Source organism: Zootoca vivipara, chromosome 3 (assembly GCF_965207765.1).
Source record: "Zootoca vivipara chromosome 3, rZooViv2.hap1.1, whole genome shotgun sequence".
Taxonomy (NCBI): domain Eukaryota; kingdom Metazoa; phylum Chordata; class Lepidosauria; order Squamata; family Lacertidae; genus Zootoca; species Zootoca vivipara.
The window spans coordinates 80,497,350-80,515,815 of NC_142586.1; the positions used below are offsets into that span (position 1 = coordinate 80,497,350).

Here is an 18,466-nt window from a genome sequence, read left to right on the forward strand (position 1 = left end):
TTTCTACTTGGCATCTTTTGTAGCTGAAAGTGACACACTAACTCTCATGCTTTTTAGAAGGCTGAATGTGCATGCTGTTATAAAAGGAAAGTCAGAAATGGGTCCAACTGCTAGTCATGGGTACACAGACACTGCATTTTTGGACAGATGGCAATACATTTGTGGTTAGGAGGTACTGTTTCCTGCTAATTTATGGCTTTAAAAAGGCTAGACGTGTGAATGTAAGCTCCAGAAAGAGCGAAAGTATCACATATACTGCTATTTGACTTAAATTATCCTCCTGAAATAGATGTCGTGAGAGACTTTTGTGGTATCCTGCTTTGTATGTATGAATCAGAAAAGAGTGCAAATATCTTGGGGGATAGACCGTAGTGGGAGACATGAATGAATCAATGGATGGTCATGGTCACCACAGGTGGTCTCTCCTTGTGGTGGTTTGGATTCACAGGGGGAGGAATGACTCATTGGCTGGTGGTGAGAGGAATGTGAGAGTGCAGGAAGACGTTGTGGGCATGCCCATACCACAAGTGGCATAGTGTTTGGGTCTGTTTGCTGTTGGCTTAGGTAACCACAGTAAATTACTATGATGATTTTTTAAAAAACCTGTATCTGGCAGCTGCAGATATTTCATTTAGAGAATACTGTTCAGGGTAAATTGGAAATGCAGAAAGCATATTTTATTCTCTTAGACATTAAACCTCACAATAAGAAAATGTCTATTATCAATATTTTAATCCTCTATAGCACTCCCCACTTACATAGCATAAAAGACCACAGGACTCTGCAGAGCATACATACATACATACATACATACATACATACATACATACATAAACACACTCACTCAATATTTTAATGCATGGATCCTTCATCCACTAGGTGGTAATTCTGATTTCAACAGGGAATCTGAATAGATAAAAATCATGGCTATTTGAATATATGGATTTTCAGCTCAGTCAGATCACAGTTAATCTATTCTTACTTAAAACATTTATGCTGATTTTGGTGCGGTTTCAGGTACAATGTAAATGCACAAAACGCTTATTTTGCTGTGACATTATGGCAGCATTTCAAAAGGAAGCCAAATCCAGCTGGCCCAAAGCAAATAGTTTCATTGGATCTGGCAGTGATCACTGATGATGGATGGAAGTATTAGATGTTGGCCAAGAAATTGTAATTCTTCTAAAACTTAAATAACAAACAAGATAATCCCTAAAGGCAACCTATCCTGGCAGCAGTGAAGGGGGAATGTGAGAGCCACTCCAAGCTGTCACCATCTTTTCCTTTTCCAGCATTCAGCTTTTGAGCAGTTTAGCTGTAACCTAATTGGTTTGCTGAAACACTTGATGTGCTCATGTCGTTCTTTCATGCAATGTATCCAATTGGGAAAACCACAAGACTTTGGTCATCATTAGCTTCTGTGGCAAACAAAACAAAACAAAACAATAGTACAAAGTTATTGTTAATCCCTCCACTGTACAAAACAGCACTAGCACTGTAACCATATTTGTGCATTTTTCAATCTCCTGTAATTAAAATATCATGGAAGAATGTCAGGATCAAATCTATACTGCAAAGACATCAGATGCTGTGAGGTTCAGCTGGCAATGCCTTATAACCTTATTTTCTAATTCTTGTGGGTTGCAATTAATAATCCTGTCACTGTAGTTGATGATATTAAACAAATAATATCTCAGTCCGAGATAACCACAAGTTATGTGCTTGTGTCCAAATCTTATTTGATCTGAAATTTATGAGCCATTGCACATAATGGAAGGAAACAATGACTTACTGATAATGTGCTTTGGGGTTGCTTTTAGAGTGATATCCCTTTAATATTTCTACGCTCTGGGGCCAGCTCAGCTGATACTTCAGACATCTGAATGGGCCCCAGTATGTGCACCTGGTGTGCTGGCCCTTCCTCCGCCATCCACAAAGGCATGGCCCAGTCACTGGAGCCAAAATTGTGTACAGTGGTACCTCTGGTTAAGAACTTAATTCGTTCTGGAGGTCTGTTCTTAACCTGAAACCGTTCTTAACCAGTGGTACCACTTTAGCTAATGGGGCCTCCCACTGCAGTTGCGCTGCCGGAGCACGATTTCTGTCCTCATCCTGAGGTAAAGTTCTTAACCCGAGGTACTACTTCCGGGTTAGCGGAATCTGTAACTTGAGGTGTTTGTAACCCGAGGTACCACTGTAGTTAATTCCCAGAGCTTTTTCTGTTGAATTGACTGAGTGGTTTTGTCCTACATGCATAAGACCAAACATAAGCAAAACCCTGTTTGATCAGGCCTAAGGCCCGTCTAGTCCAGCATTCTGTTCTCACAGCAGCCAACCAGATGCCTATGGGAGGACCATAAGGAGGAAGAGGGGCAACAACACTATCCCTACTTGCAATTCCCAGCATCTGGTATTCAGAAGTATAGTACCTCCGACAGTGGCGGTAGAATTATGTGTGTAGATCAATTTGGCCCATTTAGACAGGCTGTGGAAAGAGTTTAGGCCAGGATGGCAGCTCCAAATATAGGGCTGTACTGGACCTTAGAGGTATTGTTAAAAACAAACAAACAAACAAACAAACAAACAAACCACGGCTTTTAGCAAGCCATATGCTCTGTCAAGGTCTCTGTTACATAAAGCAAATAAGCTTCTACATTGCTTACTAACCAAATAACTGGCAACATTCTATGGTTGCAACATATAATAGCATTTATTTAGAAACAACTGGTTTCTTCTTTGAAAGATACAGTTGTTCTCTTTCATACAATAAACTCTGATGCATAGGATGTGACCTCATTCTGAAAATGTTCAGAACAGCAGAGGAATAATCCCAAACATGCTTATGTTCTGCTTTCAAAGGTTCAGTTATAATTGAAGGAGGATGGCTAAATTTCTTATTGTCACTGGAATTCTGCTATAAACTATGCAGTAGAAGGTTGAACAGACATACAGTTGCATCTCATTACCATACAAGCTTACTATGGACAAAAATGTATAATAATCAGCCTAGATAACAATGACGACAGGCAATTAATCACAGTATGGGCATATGCCAGAACTGAGAAGACAGACTTTTACGCAGTCCTTAGCTCTGTATGGGATCATCGTGGTCACATATTTAGCCTATGGGAAGTTGGACGAAGAAAAATCCAGTGCAATAATGACTCGTTCATGTCAAGAAGGGTTTTGAATCTCGTCCCAGGGCCAGAAACTTATTTGATGTGCACATATACAAGCTGTTGATGAAAGCCAAGGTTTAAAATGCACCTAACTATTTATCTGGACTGAGTTTAAGCCTGGAGGGCTTTAAATATACATCTTAAAATATTTGCAAGGGCAGCATAACCCTAGACACTCTGGTCTTAAAGAGATTCTAGAGATTTATAATACCATTATTATAAATGGTATTATATAAACTCTGGTTCTGTCCTCTCAAGGGTATATCTGCAATGCAACAAAACTTGGTTTTGAGCTGTTAGAATCACAGAATTGCTGTGCTATAACAGGGGTGGGGAACCTGCAGTTCTCCAGATGTTGGACTACAACTTTCAGCGATCCTGACCATTGGCTATATGCTAACTGGGGCTGATGGGAGTTGAAGTGCAACAACATCTGGAGGATCACAGGTTCTCCTCCCCTGTGCTCCTACTGTGTAAGTCCCACCTTAATTGTCATTACTTCCCTTTGGGGGGTGTCCCTAGAAATGAAGAGACCGGTAGAATGTACAGAAGCAATTTGTACAGAGGTTGTGGGATCACATCTGACTGTAACTGCTAATTCCATTGCTGCTGCTGTTGTTTTTTTAACACAGCATATGTTCTGGAAAAGTCTGTGTGTAAAGTGTATACAGTTAAAGCCAATTTAGGCCAGGTATTTTCTAGTAAAGGGATGCGGGTGGCGCTGTGGGTTAAACCACAGAGCCTATGGCTTGCTGATCAGAAGGTCAGCGGTTTGAATCCCCGCGACGGGGTGAGCTCCTGTTGCTTGGTCCCTGCTCCTGCCAACCCATCATTCTGCCCGGACACTGAGGTCCAGCGCCGAGGGCCTTTTGGAAGTCCCCTCATTGCGAGAAGCCAAATTACAGGGAACCAGGCAGAGGGCCTTCTCAGTAGTGGCACCCGCCCTGTGGAATGCCCTCCTACCAGATGTCAAAGAGGAAAACAACTACCAGACTTTTAGAAGACATCTGAAGGCAGCCTTGTTTGGGGAAGCATTTAATGTTTAATAGATTGTTGTATTTTAATATTCTGTTGTAAGCCGCCCAGAGTGGCTGGGGTAACCCAGCCAGATGGGTGGGGTGTACATAATAAATTATTATTATTATTATTATTATTATTATTAACCTAGCAGTTCAAAAACACATCAGAGTGCAAGTAGATAAATAGGTAAACGGTGTTTCCATGTGCTGCTCTGGTTTGCCAGAAGTGGCTTTGTCATGCTGGCTACATGACCTGGAAGTTGTACACCATCTCCCTTGGCCAATAACGCGAGATAAGCACCGCAATCCCAGAGTCGGTCACGACTGGACCTAATGGTCAGGGGTCCCTTTACCTTTACCTTTAAAAGACTAACAGATTTATTGCAGCACAGCCTTTTGGAAACTAGAGCCATCAGTGAAGCGGATTAGTCTCAGAAAGGGGAATAAGTACCATTGTACTCAGCAATGTGTACACTGTACACATGCAGGATTGTGCTGTACATCCTACTCGGTTCACCAAGACATGCTGTACATCCTATTTATGTTTACTCAGGAATGAATCCAACCCCTGGTGTTGTGATACATTTCAGCATGGTCTGCCTTGGTGTTTCGGCATTGTATACGCTTTCCACCATTATATTCTGGGTGAAGAAGATCACTCTTTTAACTTTCAGCTGCCCCCCCACTTACAAAATGCAAAGAACGAAACGATTCCTCAATAGCACATCACTGAGCTTTTGTCTGAGGTCGCAGATCCAGGAGCTTTCTCAGGTCTACAGCAACTCTGTTTTTGAAACTGGATCGTGCCTGTGAGCTCCCAGCCCCATTTTATAGTTTTCCCAATTAGGACCGGCTGCCTGACGTCATGCCTGCCTGAGATTGGCTGCGCAGATCTGACACTCAAGGGGAGCCGCACACCCCGTAGAAACTTTTTTAAAAGTCTCTCCCCCCCCCCTCAGCCTGAACTGCTTTAAAGCTTATTTCTTAGCCATGCGTTTAGACCACTAGCAAACTCCGGCAACCGAAATAGCTTTTTTTCCTTGGAGAGGAGAGGGGGAAAGAGAGAGAGAGAACCCCACCAGAAAACACCCCTCTGCCGCTCCTCCTCCTGCCTGGAGCCGAGGTCTCCCCACACCCCACCGAGCTTCCTCTCCCTTAACAATGTTTTCTTACTCCGTGCAACAACTTTTCCCCCTGGAGTTGCTCACATGGTGAAAGAGAGCCTTGGAAGGCGGCTGATGCGAGAGAGGAGCTAAAGCTCTTTCCGCCCCCCTTTTTTGTTTTCTTTTCAGGATAAAAGGGAAGAAGGAGCCACACTCCAGGAGCGGCGGAATTGCAGACAATCTTTTTTTTTCCCACCTCCTTTGCAAAACTTTGTGCGTTTCTTTTGTCTGCAACGAGGGTCTGCGGAGTTCGCGTGGCTGCAGGGAGTTTCTTGGAAATGGCTTGGATCAGGTGGGGTTTTCTGCTGTCCGCCTGTGTCTTTTTGTCCCCGGCCCTCGACGCTTCCGAGAAGGCGAATCGGAGGACGATCACCTATGTGCTGCCGGGCACGTCGGGCAGCCGCCAGCAGAGCGGCGGGCAGCAGCACCAGCACCAGCGCGCGTTCAGTGTGGAGGTGCTGAACACGCGTTACAGCAGCACGCGGCGGAGCAGCAGCAGCAGCAGCAGCACCTTGGAGCGGACTCGCCGGATGAGCAAAGCGAGCGGCCCCAGCGTGCAGCTCCGCTTGGGCCCCACCGTGCAACTCCAGCACAAGCCTGGCAGCAGCAGCAACAGCGTCCCGGCGGCAGCCGCCGCTTCTTCCACTTTCAGCAAAGCGGGCAAGCTCGTCGCGCGCTCCAAGCTGCAGCAGCGCCAGAGCAACAGCACCTCCAGCGTGCAGGTTCACTCCAAGCCCCATCTGCAGCAGCTGCAGGGGTAAGGGGACGCTGCCCCTTTCCCGTGGGGCCGCATCGCTTCCTCCGCGCGAGAGATCCCCCCCCCCGCCGTGTGGGGTGGGCTTTGATCGCGCGCGCCTGCCGAAGCGGGAACGCTTGTTTAATGAAATGTATGCTCGGTGTTTCCCACAATGCCTCTCTTCTCTCTCTCTCTTCCCCTCCCCAAACCTTCTCACTGTCCTCTCCTGAATGAAGGAGGGCCACTACGGTATCTTTTGGCCTTTGCCCGCCCCCCCATTTTTCTATCAGTTAAGGGGGCTGGATTAGCCCAAGATTTATTTACTATGGCTGGAGCCTCTACCACAGGGTGGAGAAAAAATGGGCCGATCTGTGGGGGGAGGAATCCATCTGATGGGCTTTGCTGTATTGCTTCACACCTGGCTGAGTATGGGTTGGGAAGTGAAGACAATGGAGAGCATTACACGAGGTGCTTGCTTGGCTTGGTGGTGATTTTTTAATTTTTTGGAAGGGAGAGGCATTCCTGTCTACTGCTGCAAGGTTGCCATTCTTGGGCAGCTGCTAGGGTTCAAATACAGTATGGCCCACCATGGACTGCCTTGACCATTAAAAAATAATATTTTCTGGCCTAGCATTCCATGTAGCAGCAGGTCTAGCTGCCATTTTAGTTTCTCACGGTGCCCCTGCTGTAGTGTTGCAGTGTGGCATTGTGGGAAAGAAAAGTGGTGGCTGGTGGGAAATTTCTGCTACCCATCACTGGTGGCAGGGTAGACCTCCAGGGCCCGGATTTGGAGCTGGTTCTGCCCTCTACTGTCAGGCTTGAGGTGAGGTTTGAGACTTTGAAATGGTGGTGGCGGCGGCCTTTTTAAGTGAAGGGTTTTCCACAATGTGAGGGAGTTTTGAGTTACCTATAATTCCAATGACCTATTCAAGAGCCTTTGAGAAGTTTGGGACAGAATGTTCATTTGAGCCCCCTTTTCCTTCTCTGTTATAACAGAGTCCGTTAATTGTGAATATTGTCTAAGGCTTGGCACAGGTGGCAACCATTTTGCATGTGTCTGATTGACGCATGACCACCAACGCGTGTGTTGTTTTTGGCCCCGGAAGGGGGCAGTGGCAGAACGGGCTTATGGGTGACTACTGACATGTGCAATGACCTGGAACACAACCCCTGCACAAACGGGGAGTTGCTTGTACATTTACCCCTCCCCAAAAAGCTTAGGCACTTTCTGAGGAGGCATCATACAAATCATGAGTCAATGTAGAAAAAAGGCTTTTGCATCTTCTGAAGTTACGTATCATAAAAGAATGATGGAACCCTTGAAATTGCCATTGTAGTATTTGACTGATCATTAGGGAGCAGCTGCCTGCCCAATAGTGCACACACATGGTAAAAGGAGAGGTGCATGGGTTCAAGTTGAGCCGTCATTCAATTAAATAAATCTTAGTTAATTAAATGGGATTTTTGTGTGTGCATGTGAATAAATAGTTCTGGAGCAGCTTCCTTTTTCGTGTTGTTAATGCTTCCATGGATTACATCAGGCCGCATTTAGAAGAGGCATTCTCTTCTGTGTGGGTGAGAAAGGAGAATAACTCTACTAGGATAGCACCTGTCTTGTACACTATTAAAAATAAATTTCTTGTACATTATTAAAAAATATCTGAAGTGTGCATGCACATGAAAGCTCATACCAATGACAAACTTAGTTGGTCTCTAAGGTGCTACTGGAAGGATTTTTTAATTTATTTTTTGTTTCGACTACGTCAGACCAACACGGCTATCTACCTGTAACTATTATTAAAAATAGTAGGCTTTTATTTAAAAAACTTGCTGCTTGATTATTCCTAGATGCTTTTTAGACAGTTTAATTTTTTTTTAAATGATCCATTTAGCTGATTAAATGGCTCTAGACTAGACCCAAACATTTGTGGAACTTTTAATGTCTGCCCTGCAATTTCTTATCACTGATACCTGATGCGCAAGGGCTTATCGCAGGGATGGCAGCAGCTTGTGCTAAAGGCAGCCCTTTTATTACAACTTTACATGTTCCAAAAGGCCTGGTTATTGAAATTGTTTCTGCCATTTCCCATATGCAGTAGCTATTCAGTATTCTACCCTGTTGGCCTTTGTCGTTTAATGGCTTCACTTTGTCACATAGATCATATTCACAGCAATAGATTGTTAAGTATGTCTCACCTTTTTTATGTGTTCACAAGAGAGAGATCCTAGAAAATGGACAAGGTTGCAGAAAAGGTATCGGGGTAAGACCTCAGGCAAAAACTCCACAAGGGAGATTGTTAGGTAGCAAGGTTTGACAGCCACTGAGCAAGATGGCTTGTGTGGATGGCACCCTTCACAGAAATAGCCCAATGAATTTTGTCAACTCGTGCAGAAAATCCAAATGGGTGCCCGTTGCATGTTGACAACTGGCTACTCTTTTATGGTACCTCAAAACCTGTCTCCTAATATGGTCTGTCTCAGCCTGGACAGGGCTGAATCTGACCTTGATCTTTTCAGCTGTCTTGGTGCTAAGTCTTTAGGGCTTTCATTCCCTTTCTCCTTGGATATCCTGCTGTGGCTCTTCTCTGATTATGGCTTGCTTCAGGGCCTAATCTTTGGGAAGGTGATGAGAATGTAAACAACAGAGACATTTGGATGTCTGCACTCTTTCTCATGCTTATGCAGCCAAGAGGGATGTGCCTTTAGGTCACATGTAATGAAAGTGAGGTAACTACAGATAAAGAAAGCTCTCCACTCCCTGTTAGGAAGCACAACAAGCCAGGGGAGGCCTATTTTCATCTGTTAGGAGCTTGAGGCTGGAGTGCTAAAGAACAATGAGTGTCTTATTCTTATTTAGAACATTTATAATTGCCCTCCCTCAGGCTTTAAACTTTACTGTTCCTTGCCAACTCCTAGCATTCATTACAGTGAGCTGGTGTCTGCTGAGTCTTTCCTCCTTTAGCATGTTAGTTCTCCTTTTCAGCTCTTTCCCATCTCACCCCTGCACTGAGGTGAGGAGCAATTCTTCTGCAAGGGCCTCATTCCCCAATTGTGGGCGGGGTGGGGGAAGGGGAGAAGTGTGCAATTGATTTGTAGCTGGATTTAGAGAGTGCTGCACCTGGCCGTTGATGAGGTTATAAGAGGGGCTGTGGTGAATTGTTTCCTTTCTTTCCTTTTGCTGCAGGGTGAATGTCTGTGGAGGGCAGTGCTGTCACGGCTGGAGCAAAGCTCCTGGCTCTCAGAGGTGCACCAAACGTAAGTAACCATGTGTGCAGTGTAATCTCTTTCCTTAAGCAGTGGCTTCCATCATGGCAAAAAATATCACGGCAAGAAGGAGGCCACCCCATCTATCCCCAACTATTGTCCAGGGAAGGAGCAAAGGCAAGGAGCTTGCTTCCCCCTTCTGATTTAACTGCCAGTTTGCCCTATGACTACAAAACTGAAGGGAAACATCACCTGTGGGATTGTGAAAGCTTGTGTGTGTGTTATCGATCCATTGTAAACCCCTTTGAGGATAATTTGATTGAAAGGCTGGATACAACTCTATAAATAAATAAAGCCATCATGGACCTTGCAAGGTCTAGCATTGTGTGGCCAGCTAATGGCTTGAGGCACAGCCCCATATATGTATTTGCTGTCAGGAAATCCCCTATGTCCATTGCAAAACATACCTTCATGGTAAGGGAACATATTCTGATTTCATTATATGAAGTAAATATATGCATAAAATAAGGGGAAGTAATTGACAGAGCAAATAAAACTAAAATAGCTTATATTCTCCACCAGGCTCTATCGTTTGTTTACACAGTGCAGTGTATTTCTCCCCTGCAGGGCTTAGTAGTTTTATTATGTTAAGATTAAGGTTCCTTATTAATATCAATTAATTTTAGCCTGCAATCATTTCATATAAGTGTGAGAATTCAGGGTAGAACAGCTTTGTGTATGATCCTCTGTTGTCAGTTAAGATCTGCAAGTGGCAACTTGCTCTGAATGCCTTCTTGCATGTTTGCCAGATCAGCCTCTGCAAGAAGCGGGACCATTTCTGTGGTGGCCTCAGTGCTGCCACCTGAGTTTGTTTGTGTGGTGGTTTGTTGTTGTTTTTTTGCATGCAGCTCTTGATTTTAGAAATTTTAGCCTACCCACTTTAAATTAATTAAGGCAGCCGTATAAATTAGCACTCTAAAATTACCTGCCTGCTTTTTACTCATAAGAGTTGCTGTTGAAGTATGGATAGAGCATCCTCTCCTTTCTTTCCCAGCTTCTCTTATGAGTAGATTGCAGACACAGAAAACATTTTGTGGGCCAGGAATGGTCACTGCCTGCCTCTTTTTCCAGCCTGCTCCATTTCTATGCTGAGCATGTAGGAAGAGCCTCCTGTGCATCTCACACAGAAGTGCAGTGAACTGGCAGCAGAGGGATGAAGTGGTCTGTGTCTCTCTTGCCAGCCTGATAGATTTCTACGCTAGACATCCAGTAGGTGAAGCCCTGGCCTATGTTTCCAGCATAGAAACCAGCCTGTATGTCTGTCATGTTCTGGTCTGATACCAGATCCCTTGGGGCAAGGCAGGTCAGGACCACGGATAGCTCTGAGTGAGCAACTTGCTCCAACAGAGGTTGAGAGCAGACAGCCTTTTCAAGCTTCAGCTTCTAGAGTACCTTTCCTAGCTCCGCCCTGTTGTAGAGAATTTAAGGACAAACCTCTGACCTGAAGATGGGCACTCCTCAGTTCCATAGCCTGGTGCACTTCCTGCACCACTAAACAGGTGAGGTATTGTGGGAAGTATTGGGTCCTTCGACTCAGGAAAAGATGCTTGTGAGGGTCTTGGCTCTGGCCATATTTGCCCTTGTGGTATGGGAGTTTCTTCTGGTTGCTCCTGTCTGATAGGCTCAGGCAGAATGGTCTCCTAATGCCCGGCAGCTGGCTTAGATCCTTGAACTTTGTCTGGCTTCTTAATCAGGAGACTACAGCCTCTGATTCTGAGTGTTGATCACTGCTGGTTGCAGAAGCATGGGTTGCTGTATCCCTTTGCCACCAGCCTGGTGTGTTTCTGTGCTAGATGTACAGGAAGGAAGTTCACCTCCAGTGCTTCCAGTGTAGAAACAGGGAGATACCAGCCTGCTTGGTTCATACGCTGGAAGTGAAGGATGGGGCTTCATCCCCTGAGCCCCAAGTATGGGCTGCCGGAGAAGGGATGGTGTGCTCTTTGCTTTCACTGGCAGCCAGTTTGGAGGAGAGGTCTTCCCATGCCCAGCATAGAAATACAGTGAGCTGCCAGAGGAAGAGCCGAGTGTTTCATATACCTTGACAGCCCACTTGGCTTCTAAGCTGAACTGGAAGGAGGCAAAGCCCTTCCCTCTTGGGAGTGCAGTGGGCTGCCGAAAGAGCAGTGAAATACTTCAGCAGCCCACTCTGCCCCTCTTCTGCCACTAGTCATAAGTGCTCAAAATACCTTTTCTTTTCAAGATAGGCTTAGATTTTTAGGGTAATTCTACACCCATACTGAATTCGGTATTTGTGGAGAGTTTTCATGGAATTGTAGAGCACATAAAGCCCTATCCAAGGGAAAATCTGTGGCAGGTAGGCAAGAGCTGGTTGGCTGCATCCCACTTGGCTGCTGCAGGGCGTAGTTTTAGTCTGTGCCTGTGCAGCTAAAGCAGCCATTGAGGGTCTGGTCTCCAGATGTCCCACACAGACCTTCAATTTGCATAGACTTAAATAAATGCTTCTGTTTGTTTCAACATTTACATATGGAAACAAATGCAATAAATTCTGGATAGAATGTCTGACTCCTGGTATGCATACGGAAGGAGAAATAGTTTTATTGAGGACAACTGTCATGTAGTGCATTCCATTTTGTCTGAGACAACAAATAATCCATCTTTAATGTGTAACAAACAATGATTTTATTAGTCTGAGCATCTGCCACTGATGCCTATGTTATTACAGCAGTACATTTGCATTTTGATGTACATTCCTGTAAGAGCTAAGCTAGCATTCATGCTGAATGTTTCACCAGTTGGAAGGAGCTAGTGGTTCACAGTTTCCAGCCCTTCTTAAGGAATATGTTTATTGGACCTTGCTTAGGAGTATCCCCTTCTTTTCCACAACCCCAAAATCCTGTAAATGCATTGGATTGGTTTCTCCAAACACAATCTTTTTTTCATCGTTCATTACTGGAGATTTTCTAGTGGAGTCCTGGAGCGAGGAACATTCTCAGGGATGACTCACACCCTGGCCAGCACCTTTTTAATCTCCTGCCCTCAGGCAGGAGATATAGAAGCATGATAAGCCGCACCAACAGGTTAAAGAACAGTTTCTACCCATGGGCCATGAAGCTGCTGAATGGAAGACAGCAACATTGCAGCTGACGTTCGGGGTTGGTCGTATGACAGCACACAGAGTGTAATAAGGACTGAGAGATTGTGGGAGGGATGGGGAGCCCGTTTAATCTCACTGTAAACAAGTGGTACAGTGACAATAAAGTATTACTAGTTCTAGATTAGGCAGCTTGGTGTGTGTAACCCTTATCCCTAAATGTTTCTGAGTATAATATCTAAAAAGGAGCATACAAATTTGCCATTTCCTACAAAGTTGGTTTCCCCCCACACACTGGGAAAACTAGGCAGGCAGATGGAAACAGCTGGAGAGTGAGGAGATAGATTCTGACCTTCAGGGCCAAAGATCATCTAGACAATTTAACCTTCCATGCATTGACTCTGTAGGATATAGTGGGTCTGAATCAGCTGCCTCCACGCCTGAAGCATAATGGGGCAGGTACCAATACATGGAGGGGAGAGTTGAGAGTGTCTGCTGGTTGTGAAAAGGTTAAAGGTTTTTGGGAAATGATTTATAATGAACTGAAAAAGATTTTTAAATATACCTTTCCCAAAAAGCCAGAAGCATTTTTGTTAGGAATGATAGGTCAAGAGATAAACAAGGAGGACAATATTCTATTTCTGTATGCGACAACCGCGGCGAGGACATTATTAGCCCAAAAATGGAAGACCCAGGACTTACCGACAATTGGAGAGTGACAGACAAAGATGATTGAATATGCAGAATTAGCGAGACTGACTAGCAGGATTCGAAACCAGAGGGAGACAAGGTTTCTAAGAGACTGGAGTAAATTTGTGGATTATATGGAAAAGAACTGTAGAAGTTTAAAGACACTTGCAGGCTTGAAATAAATCCTACGAATTGACTTTAAGGACTAGATATAAAGGAACTGCGAGATAAGAATTGATTAGAAAACCTATTGAGGGGAGGGAGGGAAGTCAAACTCGGCGGAGTATTCTTAATAGGAGATTGTGAGAAGTGTAAAAAGAGTGATGTATGTATTGTGTTGTATTGTATGTTTGTTTGTTTTGCTTAATGTTTTTAAATGTGTTTAATTGGAAAAATTTAATAAATTGTTATATATAAAAAAAGAGAGTGTCTGCTGGTTCAGCCTCTTGATGTCCATCTATTCAACAGATTATATGTAGAGGGGAGCTATTGCATATGTACCTGTGTGTGGGGTGGCTCCACTTTACTGAAGTTCCATGGAGTGCATGGATGTCAGGGCTGGGGGGCTAGGAGATGTGATGCTGGAGCTGTCAGGCATAGGCCTATTCTCCTTCCCACACATTGAGTCTACAGCGAAGTAAACAGCGAAGTATGAATGAGGCTTCTGTAGAACAGATTCTGCCATCATTGTTTTACATCGCAACACAAGAGGTAACATTTCCTCACAATTTTCAAACTGTGAGCATTTTCCTTTAATATTCACCATACAGTGGAGGCTCATTGGAAATTTAAGCTTCTGCAGAATGTAATAAATACCTTGTGGCTGTAAATTCTGAAGGAACGTTCGCCACATGAAAATAATGATGACATTTAAAAATTAATGTGTAGAATTAGGCCTTGGGCAGAGAGAGCTGATGAGGAAAAGGAAGTGTGTGTGTGTGTGTGTGTGTGTGTGTGTGTGTGTGTGTGTGTATTCTGTCATAGGTCAACTGAGAAGCCTGTCTATGTGTTATCTTTATAGTGCAGAAGCTGTTAGAAATATCCTGTATATGGTATATTCTCTATGTAGTTGTCATAACATGCAGCTGTTTATAATGTGGGTTCCCCCCCCCCAACCGCCACAAAGATTTCCACACCAGCAGTCTCCGTTCCTTGTGCTGGAATGGAAACTCCCCAGTACAATTTTTAAGATTAATGAGATGACTGCCTTGACACATTATGGCATTGGCATGGAGAAGGCACCGTGCCAAAGTTGTTTCAAGTGGTTACCACATGAAAAAGATAAAACATAGGCCTGCTCTGAATTGGTCATACTGTCATCTTCTGTTGAAGCTGCAGCCTGAATAGGGAATTTGAACCTATATGTAGTGAGTATAAGACAAGGTGTTGGTGCATTGCTTACTTTTTTGAAATATAGCCTGATCAGGTTGACATAGGAGCCACAGCAAAGAGGGAGGAGAGTTTGTGTTGGATTAATTGCCTTTTATTTAAGGATTGAGTGCAGGCTCATGCAACTTGTGGTCCATTCAGCATTGTCAAGCCCACCAACTATATACAGTATGGTGGTGACCCATATATTGCAAAAGCAGGGAGGCTGTTAAGCACTTGCAAGGTTTGGTTTGTTGGGTCACAAGTCATGCAATGTTTATTTTTATTTATTAATTAAAGTACCACCTTTCATCCCATGATCACAGGGTGGTTTACAATATAAAAACCAGGGTGGATAAAAATCAATGATTTTTTTAAAAAAATCAAAAAAATCGGATTTTTTTGATTTAAATCGGATTTTTTTGATTTAAATCGATTTTTTTGATTTAAATTGATTTTTTAAAAATAAAATGCTTTTTGAGGAAAATATATTACCATCCAAAGGTTATTCCATCATGAAATAAAGATTAGTTTTTTAATTATGTAGAATAAGGTTGTATATGTTTAATTTTTGGGGTAAATAAATTCCATTAATCCATTCACAATGTCATGCTCTTCCAGAGGTTTCTGTAAGATTATTGGGCAGTTTCTCTGCCTACAAGATGATATCACAGATGCTTGGTTTACTTTAGCAGTTCTCAAAACTGAATTTGACTCAACAGAGATCACATGCCTCTTCTTCACAGCAAAAATGTTATAACATGAACAGAGTTGAGAGAAAAGACCTTAATCCTATTGTTCTACAAACCTATGAATACAGAAACAACCCCTTCAGTGCTAAGTTTCAAGAAGTTCAGTGAATAGAACAGAAACAATATTTTTCGGATTGTTTGGAGTGGACAGTATTTAAGTTTTTCATGTGTAGGCTGGGCTGACAGTCTAAATTTCTTAAAATATATATATTTTGTTTTTGTTTAGCCAAATTAGTTAACAAGCATGGATGTTTGTTTAAGCAAATAACATATGCTGTAATGTTATTGTTTCAGTTGAATAAATCTATTTAAATTGTTATTATTAAGGTAATGATTATTTTTCTCCTTCCTAAGTACAACAGTAAAGTTGTCCAAATATGAATGATTAACCTATTAAACTGGGGATAAAAAACTAATATGAAAAGTTGTTATTCTAAAAATCTTCATCTACTTGCATATTAAAGTTATACCAGCAAGAATTGGTGGAGTCTCCTTCTTTGGAGGTCTTTAAGCAGAGGCTTGACAGGCATATGTCAAGAATGCTTTGATGGTGTTTCCTGCTTGGCAGGGGGTTGGACTGGATGGCCCTTGTGGTCTCTTCCAACTCTATGATTCTATGATTCTATGAATTAGTCTTTATGTAGAAAACTATGATTTAAATCAAGCCTTACTGACTAGTGATTTAAATCGTGATTTAAATCGTGATTTAAATCAGTTTGATTTAAATCAAATCCACCCTGATAAAAACACAAAAATACATAACATAGTAAGAAACGCAAATACCACCCCCCCACCGCACTATAAAAATCCATAGATTGTTTAATTAGCCAAAGACTTGCCTTTGTGTAACACACTGCAAAGTACTATGAGTGTATGCAGAGATTGGAGAACAATTGCATCAGGATAATGAAATCATTTTTAGGATCTAGCATAGCAATTCTGGTGTTTCTAGGCACCTGAAATGTTACAGTAGCAGTTTGGATATGATTTGTGCACTTTGCCGTTTTATTTATAACTTCAGAGAGCCGAAGATTCTTATTGTGCTGTGTTGTTCAAATCTGAAAACTTACTGTTTTGTTAGGGCACAAGATTAAGTACGGCAAAGAGAAGACGTTGCTTTTGCTTCATTCCTAGAGGTCATGTTTACACAACCATAGATGTCACTACAGGAATGCATCAGATGTTTTCAAATGAGGCAACTAAGAATTCCAGTGATGACTCACACTTTCATTAGATGTGTTTTCAGTACAAGAATTCCCTTTGCCCTCACAGTTATGGTAAGGACAATGTCTGTATATAGAAGAAGATCAAGATAGTTGCAATATCAAAGCCTCTGATAATGCAAGAATTGTAAAAGAGTTTTACCCCCTCTAAAGTAAAGTGTTGAAATAAAGGATATGGTATTAGTCCACCAGTGAGATAGTACCCCAAAACTGTAAGAATTACAGAACTATAAAATTTTTTTAATTCTTGCAGAATACGTTCATTTATCTTTATGAGTTGGAAATTATGGAGTGGTATTGACCAAAGAGGGAAGCTAAAAAACTGTAAAGCTGAGCTGGAAGACAGAGTTACAGTAACTGAGGAGGGTGAGACACTGAGGAGTTATCTATAATAGTGATGGGTGGAGGACAAGAGTGAACAATTTTTTTTAGTAAAGGCCAAGATAAAAGAGGGGAGGGGAGATCGTCTAGGATTTGAGGTAGGAATTGCTGCGTGCTGTTGGAGTGGTGAGGCAGCTTTGGCAGCAGGGATGCCAAGATCCAGCGAGGTAGAGGATGTGACTGACAGGTAGAGGATGAATTCACATTAATTTGAATTTATCAGGCAAATAAATTTATTGTGCTTCTCTTTCTTTTCTTTGTTTCAGTAGTGAGATTTCAGTACTGCAGAAATCATTTGTCCCTGACTTATACTGCTGTACTAACAATAACTGAGAGAGAGATTGATCCGGTGATTGCACAGGGGGCTAGGTTATTCAAATAAACTTAACACAGTAACTTGAAGTTAAGGATTAATTGCACATGGTGGAATTATTTCATATCCTTGCAGCCGGTATATGCAGGGATATAGTTCCACTTGATCTCTCAAAATAAATTTGGCTATTTTATTGCGTTCCACACAGAATGAATTTTTATCCACAGAGGTAAAAGGAATTATCACTGCAGCTGGAACAATTATGTATTGCATGCTACACATTATAGTCTGACCCAAACATAATGCCAAACTATGATGCGACCTTATGTGAATGAACCTGGCAAAACCATTGTTCTCATGCATTGTATGTATTCCTTCCAATTTTGCACTGTGATTCCCTTCTTTGTTTGATGAAAGCCATGCTTTGCTCTTTTATCCAAACTGGCAAACTATGGTTTTTGCTTGCCTGCAAACCAGGACTGAAAACTGATAACTTCTAATCCTGGTTTGCAAAGTATGGTTTGCATCAAACCTGCGAAGGACATGCCTGCTTTTTGCTTTGTGTCCCTGATTATTCCCTGCCTGGGAATAGTAGGCCTGGGCGATGTATCAATACATTGTCTAGGAGTGGTTCGAGGGCCAGAGCGTGATGGCACCTTCACCCAGTGGTATATCGTGGGTGAGACTTTCCTTACCTTCTTTCTTTGGCAGTTTCACCCTGGCGCCTCACGGGGCTGGGGTGTTGCTTGTTGTTCCCCCCACTGGCGGTAGAAAGAGCTGTGACAATTTCATCCCAGCACCTTGTGGGGCCGGGGTAATGCTCTTTCCTTTTCAACATCGCTATGCATCACTATATTTTGGACAGTTCAAGAAAATGAATGCTAAGGCTATCAATGGTTGCTACCTGGATAGATATGTTCTTTGTCCACTGTTGAAGGCCGTTTGCTTCTGAATATCTGCTGCTGAAAACTGCAGTAGTGGAAGAGTGCTGTTGCATTCACATCCTGCTTGTAGACTTTCCATTGTGAGAACAGGATACTGGACTAGATGGGGCACTGGCCTGATCCAGCAGGGCTCTGTTTTTGCATTCTTAAAATGAGGTTTTATTGCCATTTTGTATAGGCAATAGCAACTCAGACATTTCAAAGTAAATATGCTGAAAGTTATGTGCCCCTGTTATTCCTATTTATTAGCATTCTGATAACTCTAATTCTCCTTTTGCCCTTTAAAAAACAATGCTAGCTTTATTTGGCTTGTGGGATGGAATACATGGTTAGACTCTGTGGTGTGAATTCTGTGCTATATCTTCCTGTATGTCTCTACTCT

At 42.8% G+C, this 18,466-nt stretch overlaps 1 protein-coding gene and 1 long non-coding RNA gene across 8 annotated transcripts in view; one reads left to right on the forward strand and one right to left on the reverse strand.

Annotated features, from left to right (window-relative positions):
* Positions 1-651: 651 nt before the first annotated feature.
* On the reverse strand, positions 652-6,219 carry LOC148686321 (uncharacterized). Its single transcript, XR_015949098.1, has 2 exons — positions 5,558-6,219; positions 652-1,418 (listed from the first exon to the last, which is right to left on the reverse strand). It is a non-coding gene; the product is annotated as an uncharacterized LOC148686321 (long non-coding RNA).
* The window catches only part of LTBP1 (latent transforming growth factor beta binding protein 1), a 200,426-nt gene continuing 187,599 nt past the window's right edge, over positions 5,640-18,466 (forward strand). For all 7 annotated transcript variants that reach the window (XM_035108252.3, XM_035108243.3, XM_035108244.3 and 4 more), the window contains exons 1-2: positions 5,640-6,118; positions 9,282-9,352. In XM_035108252.3, coding sequence (XP_034964143.2) covers positions 5,640-6,118; positions 9,282-9,352 — 550 coding nt within the window. The remainder of the gene's footprint in view (positions 6,119-9,281; positions 9,353-18,466) is intronic.